General features: G+C 45.0%; 1 protein-coding gene across 10 annotated transcripts in view; it reads left to right on the forward strand.

Moving 5' to 3' along the window:
- The window catches only part of LOC118503280 (mushroom body large-type Kenyon cell-specific protein 1), a 129,979-nt gene that overhangs the window by 50,366 nt on the left and 61,973 nt on the right, over window positions 1–17,640 (forward strand). Inside the window, exon 1 of one of the 10 annotated variants that reach the window (XM_036036367.1) lies at window positions 3,728–5,671. The exons of 7 other annotated variants lie outside the window; for them this stretch is intronic. In XM_036036367.1, coding sequence (XP_035892260.1) covers window positions 5,662–5,671 — 10 coding nt within the window. In that variant the 5' untranslated portion in view covers window positions 3,728–5,661. Of the gene's footprint in view, window positions 1–3,727; window positions 5,672–6,063; window positions 6,198–17,640 lie in introns of those variants that run through there. 2 more of the 10 variants (XM_036036366.1, XM_036036368.1) reach the window with 2 other exon arrangements.

Here is a 17,640-nt window from a genome sequence, read left to right on the forward strand (position 1 = left end):
AAACTCAAAAGTTTCAATCTCGTCGCTTACTCATAGAACTCAGAAATATTTGGTGAAGTTTGTTTGCGAAAACATGTTTAGTTAAACATTTAACCACCGATGACATTCGGTTAGAGCGAAATGTTTTGTGTTGGTTCCGAAGTGACATCTCGTGGTGGAGGTGGATTCATTGAACAACAGTCTAACTCGAACTGTCACCACTTTCTTCATCGCGTACATCATATGTCTGTGTCGATGGATCAGCTACAGCCAGCGTCGTTGCACGATCTACATCCAATCGAAAGCTCTTCCGACAAGATGAACAACGTTGGTGAGTTGTTTGAATTATTTAATCTCACTAGTGATTTTTTTTGTGAATTATAATAAAAGAAGACAACAAAAATTAATGATATTTAAAAAAGCCCGGTTGTGATAGAGACGCAGAATTTCTAAGCAATAGTTGCATGGCGCTTAGGAATTGGAAGTTAAACAACAACCTGTTGATCGAGCTTTCAACAATATGCGCTATTCAGAATTTCTGACCATCAAAATTATTGAAGAACAGTGAATTGTTGAAGCTCTGACGAGTTCTGATAAAAATTAGGTGAAATGCTAACTCAGAATATTAAAAAAATGCTTTTTCCTGTGATATTGCTTGGAACATCGATCAGTAAAGAAGGAGATTGACATTTTGAAGGATTAAAAAAACTCTTATTGTGAACCACGCCCAACATGCTGCACCGAACTTATTCAAACAATCTATTATGATGTAATGAAAGTTGTACAATGTGCGTTGTCAAAACTCAACAAATTTTTACTTAAAGTATAAAAGACATCTGGATTGATGCAGTGCTTGATAATTACGCATATTTCAAAACAGATGGTTTATTAGAATGTTATACAATCACTTATCTCGCCCTTAGAGAATATTTTCGCCCGACTTTGAGTCGTTATTTACATTCAGTGTTTTCATCAGATGGCTTTTGTTGTGACTTTTGTGAAGTACAGTGAGTCCCCACCGCGCCTATAGTTGATGCAAACTTTGGCCCATTACTAACCGTGTGACTACCGCTTATCAGTGCCAGCAATGCATTTTCGCAATCCCAAACGCATACTGCATACGCACCCGCAATAAACTATTCTTATCAAAATAAGTCACCGCTGAAAGTCGCTAATCACACACACACACACACACACACACACACACACACACACACACGGAGATTTGCTGCTCAGCCTCATCACCGGCTGGAGGAAAAGCCGAGGCTTTATGAAAGCAACAGCAGATTGTGTTGTTCCCTATCAGGCTCATAAATCCAAGGTTTTTCTGTAAAAAAAAAACTTAGCTGTGTATACAACAGTGGGATGGTGTTGTTCTTCCTGGGTTGCTCAATAGTTTTCTAACAAAACTTCCGACAATAGGGAACTAATCCTTACCATACGGTTCGGTCTACCAAAAGTGTGAGTTTTCTTTTTTTCGCCAACTAAGTTGAAGCCTTCTCTTTGTGTGGTTGCCAAAAGCAACTCACTATTTCTGTACCGCTTGTCGGGTAGCATGGCGGTGTTGTGACGCACCATTCCCTTTTTCCACGAGCCATTTGTTTGTTTGTCCAGGATGCTCAGGGAAAAAAGCGTAACGCACTCTAAGATGGTAAGTGCATGCGTGTGTGTGTGTGTGTGTCTTATACTTTCTTAGTTGCGGGGCAGCGTAAAGAAAAAAAAATGTGTCTTATACTTGCTGTTGTTGCCGCTGATGCACTATTGCAAGATGCAACAAGTTTCTTTATCTCGCTCGGTACTCCACTGAGCATGGCACACATTCGGCAGCTCGCGGTCTCTCTCGCTCTTTCCATTCCATCGGTTCCGTTTCATGTCCTTCAAACTCCCCATCACTGTATCGTCGCACCTCAACCCTTCCCTTGGTTTTCTTACCTCATCTACACTCACTCACTCACTCACTCATGCTGACGGGCTACAGCGTTTCTCAACGCATCGCCATCAACATCTTTCACAGCCACATTATCGTCATCGGGTTTGACGAAGACAGCTTTATTATTCCAAGTACGCAAAGAAGTGCCAATTTTCTAAGCACGTTCCAGTTGCATGGAACGCCACCACTCCGCGGCACATTTTCGTGTGCGAGCTGCTTCCGTGTGGTGTGCGATGATGCAAATCTCTCTAGGGGCAGGGGGAGATGATAGCCAGATCGAGCAAGCAACAGACTAAGCAGCAACCACAATAACAAAAGCACCATCCCAAATATGGGATCCCAAGGTGGTTTAGGGAGATAATTCCTATTGCTGATTCAATCCTCTAATATGCAACCCTAGCAGTTCTTGCCCACTTTGAAGAAGCGAGCCATAGAGATTTGGTTTTTTGTAGGCCACTAAATTTAGTCTCCCAAAATGCGCGGCGGCCACGACGTCGCTAGAGGAAGCAATCGGTACGGAAGTGCGCCTATCTTTTCCTCTTACCAGCACTACCACCACCGACACTACCGACACATACACGAAACGCACACCACGCGAGAATGATCGCGCGCGTGTTAGTGTTGGTGCCGAACCAACGGCTCACCCTCCGGAGACTTTGTTCTCGGAACTGTGTTGTCGCAAACACCTATCGTTATCTCGTTCTAAAGTGCATGTGCAAGGGCAGGCTGCACCTCTCCGCACCTCCCCGCACACCTCGCTAGCAAAGAAGGGGAAAACGCACTCGGTTGTTCTTTATTTCGCTGCAACGCAACGGATACGAGTGCAAGCGAGAATGGATGGCGCGCTCGTGCGAGACCGCGACCAAAACCCACCAGCAGAACGACTGCAATGAATGCAGTTTGCCCATAGTTGCACTCATGAGACAAATGCTGCCGAAACCGCGTTTCGCATGCGCTGTTCGTCGGTCTGTCGAATGCAATTGTTGAAGCTGGTCATGATTCCCATTCTTGTCTATTGTACATGTGTGTGTGTGTGTGTTGGTGAGTGAATTCGCATGCACTCGTGAGTGACTGGCCGTGCCTTTCCCCACCACACCAATGCATATGTGTGTGTGTATGGGTGCACCCGTCAAAGGGGGAGAATCGGCAAGCGCAGGACAAGAGGTGCGAACGAGACAACAGGTCGTTTGCCGAGCGCGCCTGCTCAACACGATGGCATTCAGTGGTTCGCGCGGCGTTTTCCCCGTTATTTTTTCAGTCGCATCAACGCACTGCTCCGATATGCACCGGAACGCAATTTCGGACGCGGCCCGAGTCGACCCGAGTAAGGCTGGTTAGGTTTCCTCACCAAAAACCCATTCACACACAAATCCGTCTTGGCTCAGCTCAGCTTAACCCACGCGGCGGCGGTGGTTTCGGGGGCGGAAGGTGGTTCCCGTGGTCGCGGCGTTTGTGTTTTTTGTTGTTGGTTTACAGTTTAGTGGAACGGATGGATCACTAGGATCACTAGTCCCAAAAAGGGTGCGTGTGTGCGGGTGTGTGCTGCGAGGGGCGCGCAGAGAAGACGTCCCAACAAGAAAAAGAAAAGCCCCCAAAACGTTCATAAGTGTCTGTGTTTTTTGTCGGTTAAGGTTGTTCTTAGTGAAATAGAGGGCAATGAAGAAGAATTTGGCTTCTGCACGGTGCCAGTAATTCGTGCGTGTGCATGTGCGTGTGTGCGTGTGCGTGAAGATGTAGTGAGGATGACGGAAGTGATGCGCGCTTCCGTGCCTGTCAGGTAACGACGGCGGCGGCTTAAGCGACAAAGCATTAGCTCCTGGAGAACTAAGTCATCCAGGATTTTAAAACGCGTATGCGTGTGTCTATGAGTGCCGTTTTTTGGTGGTGTGCTTTAACAAGCATTTAAAGCACCAAAATTGATTGTTCCTTTACGTGTGCCCTGATCAAGCGGATCAAATAACAGCAGATTGTTTTGTCAGCCTGCCAACTACCAACCCAGTGGTGTGTGTCTGTGACAGTGCCGACAGAGAAACTTGTGTCCCGTGTGTGTCGAATCAGATAACATGCAACACTCATACGCCTCGGAATAGCATCCAGTATGTGTTCGAATGTTACGATCACGTCAAACACAGGGATCACATACGCGACGTCCGATACTTTGGAATCAAATTCTGCACCTCGCCTAGATGCACCAGCTGCTTTGACACACACGGACAGTAATTTGACGACTGAAGCACGAAAAAAAAACAACCCAAACCCAAAACCCAGTCCAAATGGGGCACGAGCCGCGCACTACCGTCAGCTACCTCGCAGAGCCAAATTTTGAAGCAAAGAAAAACCCCGCCTAGCAAAGTGCTCCAGTGAACTGTAACGTAAAATTGTCACCTAAAATTATTGCGAAAAAAAACCCCCACATAGTTGGTTACATTTTTTTAGGGGAAAGACAAACAACCGCCCCCTCCCCCTTCCCCTCTCTTCTCCTCTTCTTTCATGGTGCTCCTGCCGTGTGTTCAAATTATGTTCTTATGTCGACAAAATTTGGTGTGTTGCTACAAGCAATGCATGGTGTCGTAGTTGGTGTAGTGTACAAGTTTGTTCGTTTCATGTTTTTTCGGTTGTTTATGTTTTGTTTGCGATTATTACCTCCCTCCTCCATGACAGGGGATATTTTAACAATTTTTTTGTTAAGCTGCTCACACGGTTAAGCCGAACCCCGTTATAATCGCGCGTGCGTGGACGAGTGATCGTTGGGGGTTTTTGGGCCTTTTTAGTTTGTATTTTGAGTGTTACTAAAAAACCCAGGCCCGGACTGTTCTTGTTTGTCCCCGTTTTTGGGAGCATTAGGTGAAATATTCTATTTAAAGTTTTGTTGGCGTTTTTTTGGAGCTTGTTCTTCTACTTTTTTTACAACTGCTAGAACATATGTTTAGTGTGAAATATTTGAATGTTTTTATTTTGTTTTTTTTTTGTGTGTTTAGTTTCGTTATTGTTTTTGTTCAAACTCCTCCAAAACGTGTGCTTATTACGATTGCTCAGGAATCACTTTGCGATCGCGTGCCTGAGTGCGAGTGTTGGCGTTCGAAAAACTTACCTCCACAAAGAAGATAGATACTATTCGGGAGCCGGAGCAGCCTCAGCAGAGTTGCATTGCTATGTTACTTAATCGTTGTCGGGAACGAGCACTAGTAACATCGCAAGACATACAGGTTCTGTTGTCTGTACCAAAATCTACCGACGCCGTACAAAGAGATCGAGAATCGTGTGTAAAGTAGGTTATTGAAGGCAAAAAAAGCAGGTGATCGTGCTGTTTCGTGTCAGGAACCACCATCTTCCTAGTGGCCTCGTGTTTGTAACCGTGTTATGGTTTTGATGGTTGTTTGTGTGCGCCGTGATCCTAAGGTGCCCTTACAGTGATCGATCCTTTGTCTCACCGGACTGCCTAAACTTAATCCACCAAAAATTGATGCACACACAAATACCATCGAACCATTTGCAGTTGGTGCCGGTAGTGTCTCAAGGCGATCTTTGCAAACGCGAAACTGACGCCCTTTTGCGCTTTGTTTTTTTTTTGTTTTTCAACCATCTCTGTGTTCCAGCAGTGTGCGTTAGTGCGTGCGCGTAGTTGTTATTTTATATGTACATATATGTGAAACGAGCGGTGCGCGTTTTTGTCCACACGTAAATCGCGATACAGTGCAAGTACGAGTACGGAGAAGGAGGCGAAGAAGTGTGTTGGTTTTTTTTTTGCATAAATGAAAAGTGGTAAGTGTCGTCAGCACAACTTCGTCCGATCGTAATTTCATCGCAGTACGCTGCGTATAAGTAAGCGGCAAATGGTTTTCGATGTGACTCACGCGCCAGAAAGCGCTGTTGTGAGAAACCGGAAGAGAAATAATATTGGTGAAAACAGAATAGTAAGAGAGTTTTAAAACAAGACTTGCACGAATCCAGTATCGAGGAGTATCGAGAAAAGAATAGTTATTCAACCAGTAGAAGGAAATCAGGCAGCAGGAAAATTGTTAAACATTGCGTGACGCAGTATTGCATTTGGATTCAGTGCTTTGACGTTTGCTGCAGAAGAGAAGAGATTGAAGTTCAGGAAAAACACGGCAATTCGGCAAATTCCTCTACCTCAAAGCCTTCGTCAGCAATCATTGAGCCGATCATCGTCATTTTAAGTTGATGAAGGAAAACGTTGCCGTTGTTTCGTTCCGATCGGTCATTTGCACCTCGATGTCGTGATGTTCTCCGAGGCATCTTCCTTCCTGCCGGCAAAAGATATGAGTGCGTGAGTTTTTACAGGCCAATCCGATTCACTTTTCTTCACTGCGTGTATCTCTCTCTCTCTCTCTCTCTATCTGTTTGTCTCTCACGATTCGCTTCATCTTCTTGTACTGTAGCAGTTTATTTCTGGGGCTAGCAACCAAGAAACAAGACATGTTACCTTGTGATTAACTTTATCTGACCCATTCTATGGTGGTTTACTTTCTGTCTGATTGTTTCCGTAACACTAATCGTCTATATTTGTTGTACATATCCATTATCATAGAGGGTTAGCTCTTTCGGAGCATACAATTATCCTGCAAAATAATCATTTGTATCTATAAACATTATAGCATAACAGTAACAGTGTGTCGTTGAAAATTGCACATTGTAGCATGGATTACTAACAAATGTACATCATAATTAATGCATAAGAAACACCTCTTCAAGAATATCTACATTTTACAATGATTTTTGTTTCTACTTCACAAAAGGAAATTAAGTTGTGGATGCTCAAAATGGATTGATCTCATTCAAATCGAGAGCTTTAACCTTTTTTATGTAAGCATCTTTGTCAACATTACGGAGGTTGCAAAAAAATATTGACGTTCATATAAAACTCTTACCCAGCACAACTTACTGACAAAACGTGACCGTGGGAAATAATATTCCTACTCTTCCGATGTGTATTGAGTAATGAAGACAAACACATGTTAACAATAAGCATCGGATAGCTTTGCTCAAATTTAAGTTTGCTCTTTTCTTACTTGTTTTCTGTTTTATGAGAGGTTTATGAGGCGATTGAAGATCAATTTTGCATATTTTTGTTCTTATTGTTCCGAAAACGGAAGCAACTCCTGAAGCCCTCACTAGTTTCTCAACTGCACTTTATACAGCCCAAGGCAACGATGTTTCTTAAGACTCACAGCTCGCATTTTAGAAAAAAAATCAAAATCGGAAAATCATGCTTGAATTTCCCTGTGTTTTGTCTTTTTGTTGAATTGCGTCGTTTTAAATGTTATCCATAATTTAACGAAAAAAAAGCTATTTTCTCTTGTGCAACTGTCACACAAGCAGTTACAACATACTACAACGAACTTTTTTCCTTTTCGCTCGAACTCGATTGACGAAAAGGCTTTTAAGGTGCAGCAAAAGTGCAACAAAAGCACAGACAATACAAAAAACAGAGCGCCTTTTCGAAGCTCCTCCTTCTTTCTTACCCAATTTCCGCCTAGATTGCAACAAACTGCATTCAAAGTCGACAAACATTGGGCAGACCGGACCGAGCCACAAAAAAAGCCACGGATTGTGAGCGAATAGCCGTACGGCTAAGAACAAGAAGTGCCAGACTAGGCCGACGTTGTGTTCAGGCCTGCTTTGTGACGAAATGTAAATTTGCGACGCCCGTTAAAACTTGCCCCTCGATGCTAGTGGCAAAAGTCGACCAAAAAAAAAACTATATGTTAGAGTAGATAGGGAAAAATAATAAGGCATGCAAGGGCTAGAAGAAAGTAATAACAAAACTATACAGTACCACACCGGGGGAAATGATTCAATGAAGCTAATACGTTTCAACTAGCGAAACTTGGAGACGATTTCAAAGAATCCCGAACCCTTGAATGTGCTATCGCAGCGCGGGAAGTCTTGCGTCACAAGGGTGTTATGCTTTCACCTTAAAAAATGTGTCCCATCCGGTGTTGCAACTGAGTTTGAGCAACAAATGTACACTGCAGAAGGTTCTTGCAACATCTCCAGTTCAGTGACACTTTTGAAGCGGTGCTAACGCTAGTTTTTTAGCTGGTCAAGACAAGTTTCGGCGATCTCTACGCCCAACGATGAAAACACGTGTGAGTAGCATTTCATGTATCCTGAACGGTGCAGTTCTACTGAACCGACCCACAGATGATGATTTTACACCGCCGGACTAATCGTCCGCTACGTCCATAGCAACAATCCATTGAAGACTTCCTCGTGCGACCATTGAACAATCATGCACCCGAGGGCCAGGAAGAATGAAGCGACGAACCATTCTGCTGCGGAAGACGGTTTCAGGGCGATTTGTGAATGAAACGTACCACGCGACTCACCAGTGGGCCTTAAGATGCAACGTAAGATATGCATCACCGTACCCCTGTTTGCCCAGGTGCAGAAAAACAACGGGCCGTTGGAAAATGGAGGAAAAGCGCACCGAGGAATCGAAATCGAACCAGAGCCACGCGACTAGTGCGAGCTGGTACGTGGTTTCCCGGTAAGACGAAACACGACACACAACGAGCGTGGAGCGCGCGCGGTACATTTGCGAGGAAAATCTGCTGTCTCTGATGCTGCTACTACTGCTGCTGCTGCTGCTGCTGCTGCTGCCCGCTCGACTTGACTGGTGGTGCAGTTACAGTTGCATAATCACAGCGCAACAGACACACAAACCGGCTTTCACGCGACGAATGGTAATGGTTTTCCGTGAAGGTCGGCACCATCCCACGGCGACGACGCGACCCACGACGCGAGGAAGGGTCAAGGGTTCGTGCGCGTCGAGGACACGATGCTCTGATGCACCTTTATAAATACGTCACGGTCTCTCGGCGGCGAAGGAAACTCGGTCTGCGTGTGTGTGTGTTGGTTTGTGTATTTCAATGTGTACCGGAGGGAATTGGAGCAACAATCTCACGACGACGAGTTTTCCAGACGCCGTCGATCCAGACAGCATCGTTGTGGTGGCGGCCGTTTTCTTGAACACAGCCGCGCCAGTGTGAAGTCCCGATTGTATCGATTGCTCACTACACAAGTAAATGCAACTAGTGCATCCCACTGACCACAACCTCATCTCGCTAGCTTTCTCCGTCCGCCCACCCACCCGCGATAGCCGTCCGAACGGTGGTGGCAGATTAGTAGCAGTCGGTCATCTTCACCTTGATGACGTCTCGCCTCGGTTTACCTTTTTAAGTGAAAACAGTCAACAACACACCGGGTACGGCAAATTCACTGCCACACGACCTGAGATGATGATGCACACTGGTCGGGCGATTGCAAAACCCGGGTTGGCACGTGTTTGGTCGCATCGTTTGCGAAAAGCTGCAGCACATGTCGAGCACATTGTACGCCACCCCAAACAATCTCAACTCTAGCCCAAGCGATCAGGACATATCAGGGGAGTGCGTATTTAGGGAGTGCTTCCTCTCACCAAAACACACGCAAAACAGTGGCGCTAGAACGGTGCATCAAAAATTGGGTAAAATTTTGAACTCGACGGTTCCCCACGTTTGTGTGTGTCGGTGTGTGCTTGTGAGTGGTTCGGCCGTACCCCGCAATTCTAATCGTCTAACTTGCTGATCGCACACGCTCCCTCTCGATATCCTGACGGGCGGAGTTCATGCGAGAGTTCGGCTGCATTGCTGCCACCCAGATCAGACGAACTGCAGTGTGCCACAAAGTGAGTGCATCCACCTGCACCGGCTCTCGGTAATGTTAGTTGCCGAAATAAAAAAAAATCCCAATAAAACCTTGCTATGTACATGTGTGCGGAACCGTATGCAACAGTTGGAGCAATGTGCGCTTAGAAACCTTTTGCACTCGCTTGCACCCAACTGAGCGCATACAACACACACATCCATATATTTCGGCACGTACCAAACCAAGATAGAAACAACTGGTTCGCTCCGTCCCGGTGCGATGGTGGGGTGGGATAGGAATAGATTTAGAAAAAGCAGCTCTACGCACAGCCGAACAGCCTACGAGCGGATGCGCTAGACGAGGACAAAGCGATGATGCATTTTCTAAAACTGCAGCTGCGTTTTCTAATGCATCGTTAGCCACTTATTGGATGCATGGGCAGTGTACCAACAAAAAAAACGAACCTCTACAGCCGAGAGATGCATTGAAAAATTGGATTTCGGGCCCATTTCGTCATTGGTTCGGGCCGCCGCATTGAGTGATTGAATGAAACATTTTGAAGAGTAAGCAACGAACGTACGGTCTTGTGAATCGACGTAAACTTCGATGCAGTGCCTCAAATCGTCGCTTATGCTCTTTTGAATTTTGCAGTTCCAATTTATCCAAAACTAAACACTGCATCGTGAACTGATTGCCTTACGGATGCCTTGCCGACGGATACGGCAAACAAACTTGACCGAAATGACTCAACCGGACGGTTCCACCTCGCAGTCTTGACCTTAATGAGCCACTGAAGTGAGCGATTTTAATGAGATTTTGATTGAACGACAATTTCACTAAACGGATCAGAGAAATTCGCTTTACTTGAAACCACACAGCTTAGTCCATCAATTGTTAATAGTACTTACATTTTGTATTTCCTTTCACATTTCCTACACTATTCGACCAGAGCACCATTAGCTGATGCGTTTTTTTTTGCCACAGTTTCAGAACAAAAACCGCTGGTAAATAGGTTATGACATGTGAGCGCTCAATGCCACCGCGATCGCACCATGTACGATGCAGAACACAGAACATAAAAATCGAGCGAAGGTATGTCCTCCGAAAACCAAACACTCGGAGCGTTACTCCAAGTCCACCTCCAACCTTCGCGCGCTTAGAACCGCACGCTAAAACGAGTTCGCTCGGTTCGACAGAGCACGCAATATCCACATACGCCAAGATCAAGATTCAAATCGTGCACCCTCAAAGGCCAAACCCTCGAAACAACCATTTTTTTTAACGTTTTGCCCCGATCGCGTTTCTCCCTTCGCAAAAAAACCCCCGTGTTGTCACGAGACAACTTCGTAGGTTCGCGTAGCTGCCCTTCCAAATCCCTACCACTGGACACGGCGGGTACCGGTACCGATGATGGTTTGAAATACGTTGCAAATAACACAAATCCACCATCAAACACCACCTCCTTCCCACCACCGAGGCTCCCCACGCTGTTCGCCGAGCTTAATTCGATAAATTTAAATAAATCTAAACTTGAAATTCCACCATCGCGAGGTAGTGAGACCTCGAGAAGCAGTTTTACCTGCTGGTGCTGCTGCGGCACCACACAACGGTCCAACTGCATTAAGTTCAAGTTTTTCGCCATTACCACCACCCCGTTCCGTTGCATCTCCACAAGCTTGCAAATGCCTCTCAGCACTTGCCTGCCAGCCTGCCTGGCCAGTGTCCTTCAGCGTTTCAGTTCCTCGATCATCGATCGTTTGGAAGTGCAATATGGCGACCCCCAGCACAAATCCAGCTCTCCGCTTCGAAGCAGCGAGCGCTCGGAACGTGCGTAATTAGCGCCTAACGAGTGGTCACTAGATACTCACCCTAGGCCGTGTCATGTAGAGTGCCGTTTTTTGTGAAGCGAAGTCCGAGTGAGTTCGACTAGCTGTGTTGAATAGTGCACAAGTAGCGAGCAAAACTGAGATAGACGTTCGACTGCTACACCGCTACCAAGAATTCGAGATCATTAACGATCCTCGATCGATTGATACCCTTGCCCACTTGCTCGTGTGCTCAGGTTGCATTGCAGCTGACGAACCGGTTGCACACTTCCTTGAGAGCGAGGGAGGCCATTTTGGGTATGAAAACGATAAACAGCTATCAAACAAATGACGACGCCTAGCCAAGCGCTGAACGAACATAGACGATACTTCTATCTATCGTTTGACAGTTGACGCTCTTCTACCAGGAAGGGGAACGTGAGTTAAGAACCATCCGGAACCGCTGCTGCCAGTTTTTGCTTATCTGTCACAACATGCCAAAAGAGCAGTGGTCACCCGCACCCTTATGGTCTTTGTTTGAGCGTACATCAGAATTGCTCACGTCCTTCGCACGTGCAACTGCTGATTCGCGCCTCCACAAATGTATTTTGTGATTGTATTTTTGTCTTATTTTTGAAGATCCGTCCCCTCCAGAAACAACCGCTAGGGTTGTGGTTGCTGAGGAAAAATAACTTCTTTAGAGGAGTTCTTTGTTGGAGGTGAAAATGAAGCTTCTCTTGGCAAATTTCGGAAAAGAACACAGAATATAACTGTGCTCACTGATGTCACTTGCTTCAGTCGAGCCTACATGTTTGATGCTAAGTTCTTCTTCGTTGGGATGTAAGGTTTTATATCCAACGACGGGTAATTTTTAATTAGCTACAGTATCGCCAAACGGCTTTTCTCAATAACTTAAAGTTCAATCCATCTTCTTCTTTCCACATTGTGTGCTAAACTATTGATCATTATTACATTAAATTCTCCACACTGCACAATTGCGAAACTGCACATTACTGCTGCTATTAAGGGCATTAGAATTTACAATAACCACAAAACCTCTTCAAAACCATGGCATTAATACATCTAATCTGACGTAAAAAGTTACTAATGATTATATTATTGAAGGAGAATTATTTTGAACCTCTCCAACAATCTAACTATAATTTTCTTTCTTAAGAATTTCTTTCCTGAAAATTTTCTTTGCAGACAGAATGGTTACATTAACAAATTAAAATTTATTTTTGAAAAGTTTTTATGAATCTCTCCAAAGACCTGGCCCTGAAAACTCATGTTGGTCTACAGCTTCTTTCTGTTTTAGTATTTAAACACTAAAACAATTAATTTGCATTTTGAGTCCCTCCCTTCAAATAGTTGATTTGTTTCAAAAGATATACAATATTACATGTCAAATTGCAATGCCATGCCCAGATTCCAAGGTTAGAAAACGACGTAACGTTAGTTGTAATGTTACAGCTAACACGTTAGCTAGCTATTAAGATTTATTTTATTTATTTTATATTTAAAGTTAAACGGCTTGGCGCCGTATTGACAGCTATTAAGATTTCTTAGCAATAAAATTAAACATTTTTTCTGCATTATTTTGAGCATGGAAATGCGACCTTAATAACTTCGTAGCAATGAAGAAATTGTTGTCAGTAATGAAAAATAGCTAAAATAAAAATTATTTCCTGCCCTGCTTAACTAACTTCAAATTGGCACAATTTCTAGCCCCTCTCCGTTCAAATTTATCGTTTATCTGTCAGCATTGTTTGCATTTGTGCCCTTCTTCGCCGTTCCCGTGTGCAGTTATCAAAGCAAGGTGGAGGCAACTGTGAGCTCACCGTAACGAGGAGTAGAAACGGGGAAACGGCGAGGTAACTGCAGCTACACGAGTCGGGTCGGACGTGAGCTAGGACGCATTTTTCTAAGTGCGACTCATCGTTACCCCACCTCATTGTCGCGTGAATCTGTCGCACGCGCTCTTCTTGGGCATTATTGTTTGCTGATTTTGCCAAGGCAAGTGAAACAAACGATTCATTTTTGGCGCCATCTACCATTCTCGTGTGCGTGTGTGTGTGTTTCTTTTTTATACACAAGTGTGTAGGGAGGACCCTCACAAAGGATGCTTGTTCTGGATGGCACGACCCTTATTCACGCGTTTAATTAGCAACCCTTCAACATCGACATTCTACGCAATTTTCTTCAAGTGCGTAGATTGATGAGCATCAAAGCCTTGAATATTTCTTTGATTAGTGTGACAATATTGTCGCAATCAAATTTCGGCTATCATCAGTCACAAGAATTCGTTTTTTTTCATAATTAACGTCTTTGTTGTTTCAACACAGAACACCCGATTCAGTTCTCAGTTTTTATTGGAACTTGCTTTATCGCTTTGTCATGGATTTCTACAGAATGTCATCGATACTCTTGCATTCGACTGCACACTGTCCACACCGCGCCATACGATCGCGACCATCATGTGCATTCCAAAAATTCAATAACAAAGAAACACTCCCACCTTGCACACACCATACCCACCTCCACCACCACCACGTGGTCCGCCCAATAACTACGCGAATCGCAAAGAAAGATCATCACTTTCGCTTTCGCGTGAATCACTTCGGAACCCGGCCCGTGCATAAAAGAACAAAACTGCGCACCGATGACGCGAACCACGGTTGGCCTCATTTCGGTTGCATCTTGCCGAAAATGCATGTCAGCGAAAAGGAAGTGCACGCAAAAGAGAAAGCATTACCACCAGACCCCTGGCGATGAGGGTGAGATGAGACTTACCCCAACATTTGCCCCCACAGACCCGTCCGTCCATCCCGCCCCCAGTCCGAATGGGGAAACGACGCCGTTGTCAGTCAGTCGACAAGATAAACAAAGCGACACTCTCAGCTCAAGGTCTTCCCGGCCGATTGGTGGTGGTTCGCTCGAGTCGCATGCATACCGTGGGGAGGCACAAGATCAGACACGCGAAGTTCGATTTGATTTCGGCACATTTTGGCGCGTCCCGAGCACTCGCTGCCCTGCACACGCATGCGGTAAGCGAAACTGCAGCCGAAATAAGCACCGGCCGGCCGAATCTTGCCGAAGTCGGCGATATATACACACGCGGGCCTATGCAACACTTGCCGCCAATGGGCTTACGCGATGAGAGCCCGCGCGCACATACACTGCCGGCTGCCGGTCTCGCGCGCGGGATGATGAGAGCCACGCGAGACGTCTGTGTGTGTGTGTGTGTGTCCGAAAGTCCCAAATTTGGCCGAGTGCGTAGGTCGTGAGCGGTATGCACTTGCGAGACACAGCACAACAAGGCGTCCGCTTCCTGTCCATATGTATGGGACGCTCTCGCCAAATTCTCGCCGGTGGTGCGACCACGACCGTGAAAGAGGACGGCTTTGTTTTTGGTGCTCATGATTTGCTTGTTTCTTCTTTTTTTGGTCGCCCCTTGCCCTACTTTCCAGCCAGACGGACTGCAGCAGGACGGTAATGATGTGTCCCCCCGAATCGGCACCATTGCACGCTCGCGACGCAACGATAACGCAAGGTTTTTCGGTTGCTTCTGTTTTATTGCTTCTTTTTATATTGAGAGCGCTATCTGGTTACGGGGTTTCGGTTGCTCGCGTCGCCCACCCTCGTGTATGTGGCCTGCTTTAAGCCTGGACGGAGCCTGTATTATTTTTTGCTATTTCTTTTCCCGTGGCCGAGTCGTCTGAGCGCGAGAGCTACTTTCTGGTACAAATGTATTGACTCGAACCGGAATTGGGCTGTAATCGAGCCGAGCGGGACGATGCAAAACGACGAACGCCACGACACTGCCAGACACTGTTTACACTTACACGTATTTGGGGTAGGTCATGGTCGTCGTCAGCGTGGTTACGGTGACGCACCGTAACGCCGTTTCCTGATGTCTTTGTCTGTTGTCGGCTGGGATAAGATATACACATCGCTTGCAGCAATACAAGCAGCTATTGAGGACTTTTTCTAAAAATCTTTGTTAGTCAAATAAATACGAGTGAGAGCTAACAATGAAGATTCTTCCGAAAAAACAATAGAAGAAAAATGAATAATTCATTATTTTAAAGAACTGTATTCACGTGTATTGGGGCGGTCCGGTGGCTGAAGCAATAACGGCGCCGGTCTTCACACGACAGGACCGGGGTCCAAATCCCATCCAGACCGCCACGCACCCCGTACGTAGGGCTGACTACTTTGCTTCGGGAAAATCAAGTCACAGAAAGCCAGAAATTGCAGGCCCAGACCTCTCGACGATGTAGTGCCAAGGAAGAAGAAGAAGTATTCACATAGCGCAGTCGATTCTGCTACGAGTCAAATCCAGTAGGAACTGGCAGGCCAAAGCTGCTCGAGGACACACTAAAAAAGAAAATCGTAGATAGACTGCCAGAATTGCTGAATCATTTTTTAACATCAATATATCAATTTACTTGCAACTTGTGTCGAAATCTACACAATCTGATAAGCATCTTCTTAGTCACATATAAGTATTGGTTCGACTGCAATAAATCTAAGAACTATGCTTTTGTTTCAAAAACCATCCATTGAACTACCACTGAAACACTTATCCACAGAATAAAGGTAAAATTGTCACGGTTATTTTAATCGAATCGGACGAAGTGTATGTTCAACAGAGAATGTGCTTAAGCCAGATCTCCAATTACAACCTTTTACAATATTGTAAATGATCAGACATAACAGTAAGACCTCTTTCTATATGGAGACAAGTTGTTCTTTCTCGTTAAATCGAAGTTTATAGTTTTCCACATCAGTTTATTGTTTAGGCTGATTTAAATGAGTTACTAGACTGACTTTTAGCTCGTAATCGGATAAAGGGGGCGGCCCGGTGGTAGAGGCTACAACTGCACCGGTCTTCATAAGGCAGGGCCGGGGTTCAAATCCCATTCAGACCGTTTTCCCGTAGTGAGGATTGCCTATGCAACTACGTGGTATCATTGAGTCTAGTTAGCCAGAAATGGCAGGCATGACCTAAGAAGTCTTTAGGCCAAAGAAGAGAAAGAAGAATCGGATAAAGATATTTGCTACGGGAGAAAAGTTCAAATCAGATTCGATACTTGTTGATTTTGTACCGATATTCATAACCAAAAAAGCCCCGAGAAATTATTTCTTTAATCAATATCACGATTAGCAGTCTATCTCATTAGAACTTAAATTTAATAATAACTTCAAAGCTATCTAAAGTTTTGTTTTAATAAATCACCCCAACAAAAAATCGGGGGAAGTATAATGATGGCAAAACCAACATTCCTGCTTTTGTGAATGATTTTCAAATTAAAAAAAAAAACCTTTTCGCATAGTCTACCCTATGACTTTCGGGTTTCCTATGCAGCACCGGCAGCAGTAGCAACACTGCCTGGGCATACCCAACCTTTACCTTACACGGGAGGACACGCAAGCTGTAGGTGTGTTTGTACGGATGGATTTATGTACGAAAATTGAACATGTTGCAATCCGCGCATGTTGTATGTACGGCATCAGAGACCGGTGAGCAGTGGAACAAAAAAAACCCGAACCGCTTATCCGTATACATTATACGAAAATAAAATATTTTTTCAACCCCACCTGGTCACCCGTCCAGCATCGAATTTTTGCACGCACACACACACACGTACACACCTCTGTCCAGTTTTTCCGAATCCCTAAAAACGCATTTTATCCCACTGTTTCCTCCACTGTTCTGACACTCGACTGTGTATGGCGGGCTCTCTTTCACACTGTATATACATTTTTCAGCTTAACCCTACTGTTACTCCTTGCCCATCAGCACAATGTACCTTCGAGCATAGCCATCACCACCGATTAAAAATTCATTTTTAACGCTACAGCATGAACCTTTTTTTGTTTGTCGATCCGTTCTGGTTTTCCCTATTTTTTTGTTGCTCCTCTGTGTGCTGCACACGGATGTTCTCCCCCACACTCAACCAGCGAATGCATTCCGTCCCAAACGTTCCCCAATACTGTGTCCAACCTTTGTGCAATGTGCAGTGTGCTAGGACTAACTTCCATGGTAACTACAGTGACGCCGACGTCGATGATGTTGATGATGACGATGATGGGTTAATGAGAATATAACTGTATGCGTGAGAGGTTCATTGTAATGGTTTTATTGGAAACGCGGCCAGGGAGTCACAGGGAAGGAGGGTCCTCCTTTCGGTTGTTTCTTTTTCGCGAAAACATTCGATGATGCCACTTTTTTCCTGATGGTAGTAAAAATATTTGAAAACATCGGCACCC

The sequence above is a fragment of the Anopheles stephensi genome, chromosome 2 (genome assembly GCF_013141755.1).
Source record: "Anopheles stephensi strain Indian chromosome 2, UCI_ANSTEP_V1.0, whole genome shotgun sequence".
Taxonomy (NCBI): Eukaryota; Metazoa; Arthropoda; class Insecta; order Diptera; family Culicidae; genus Anopheles; species Anopheles stephensi.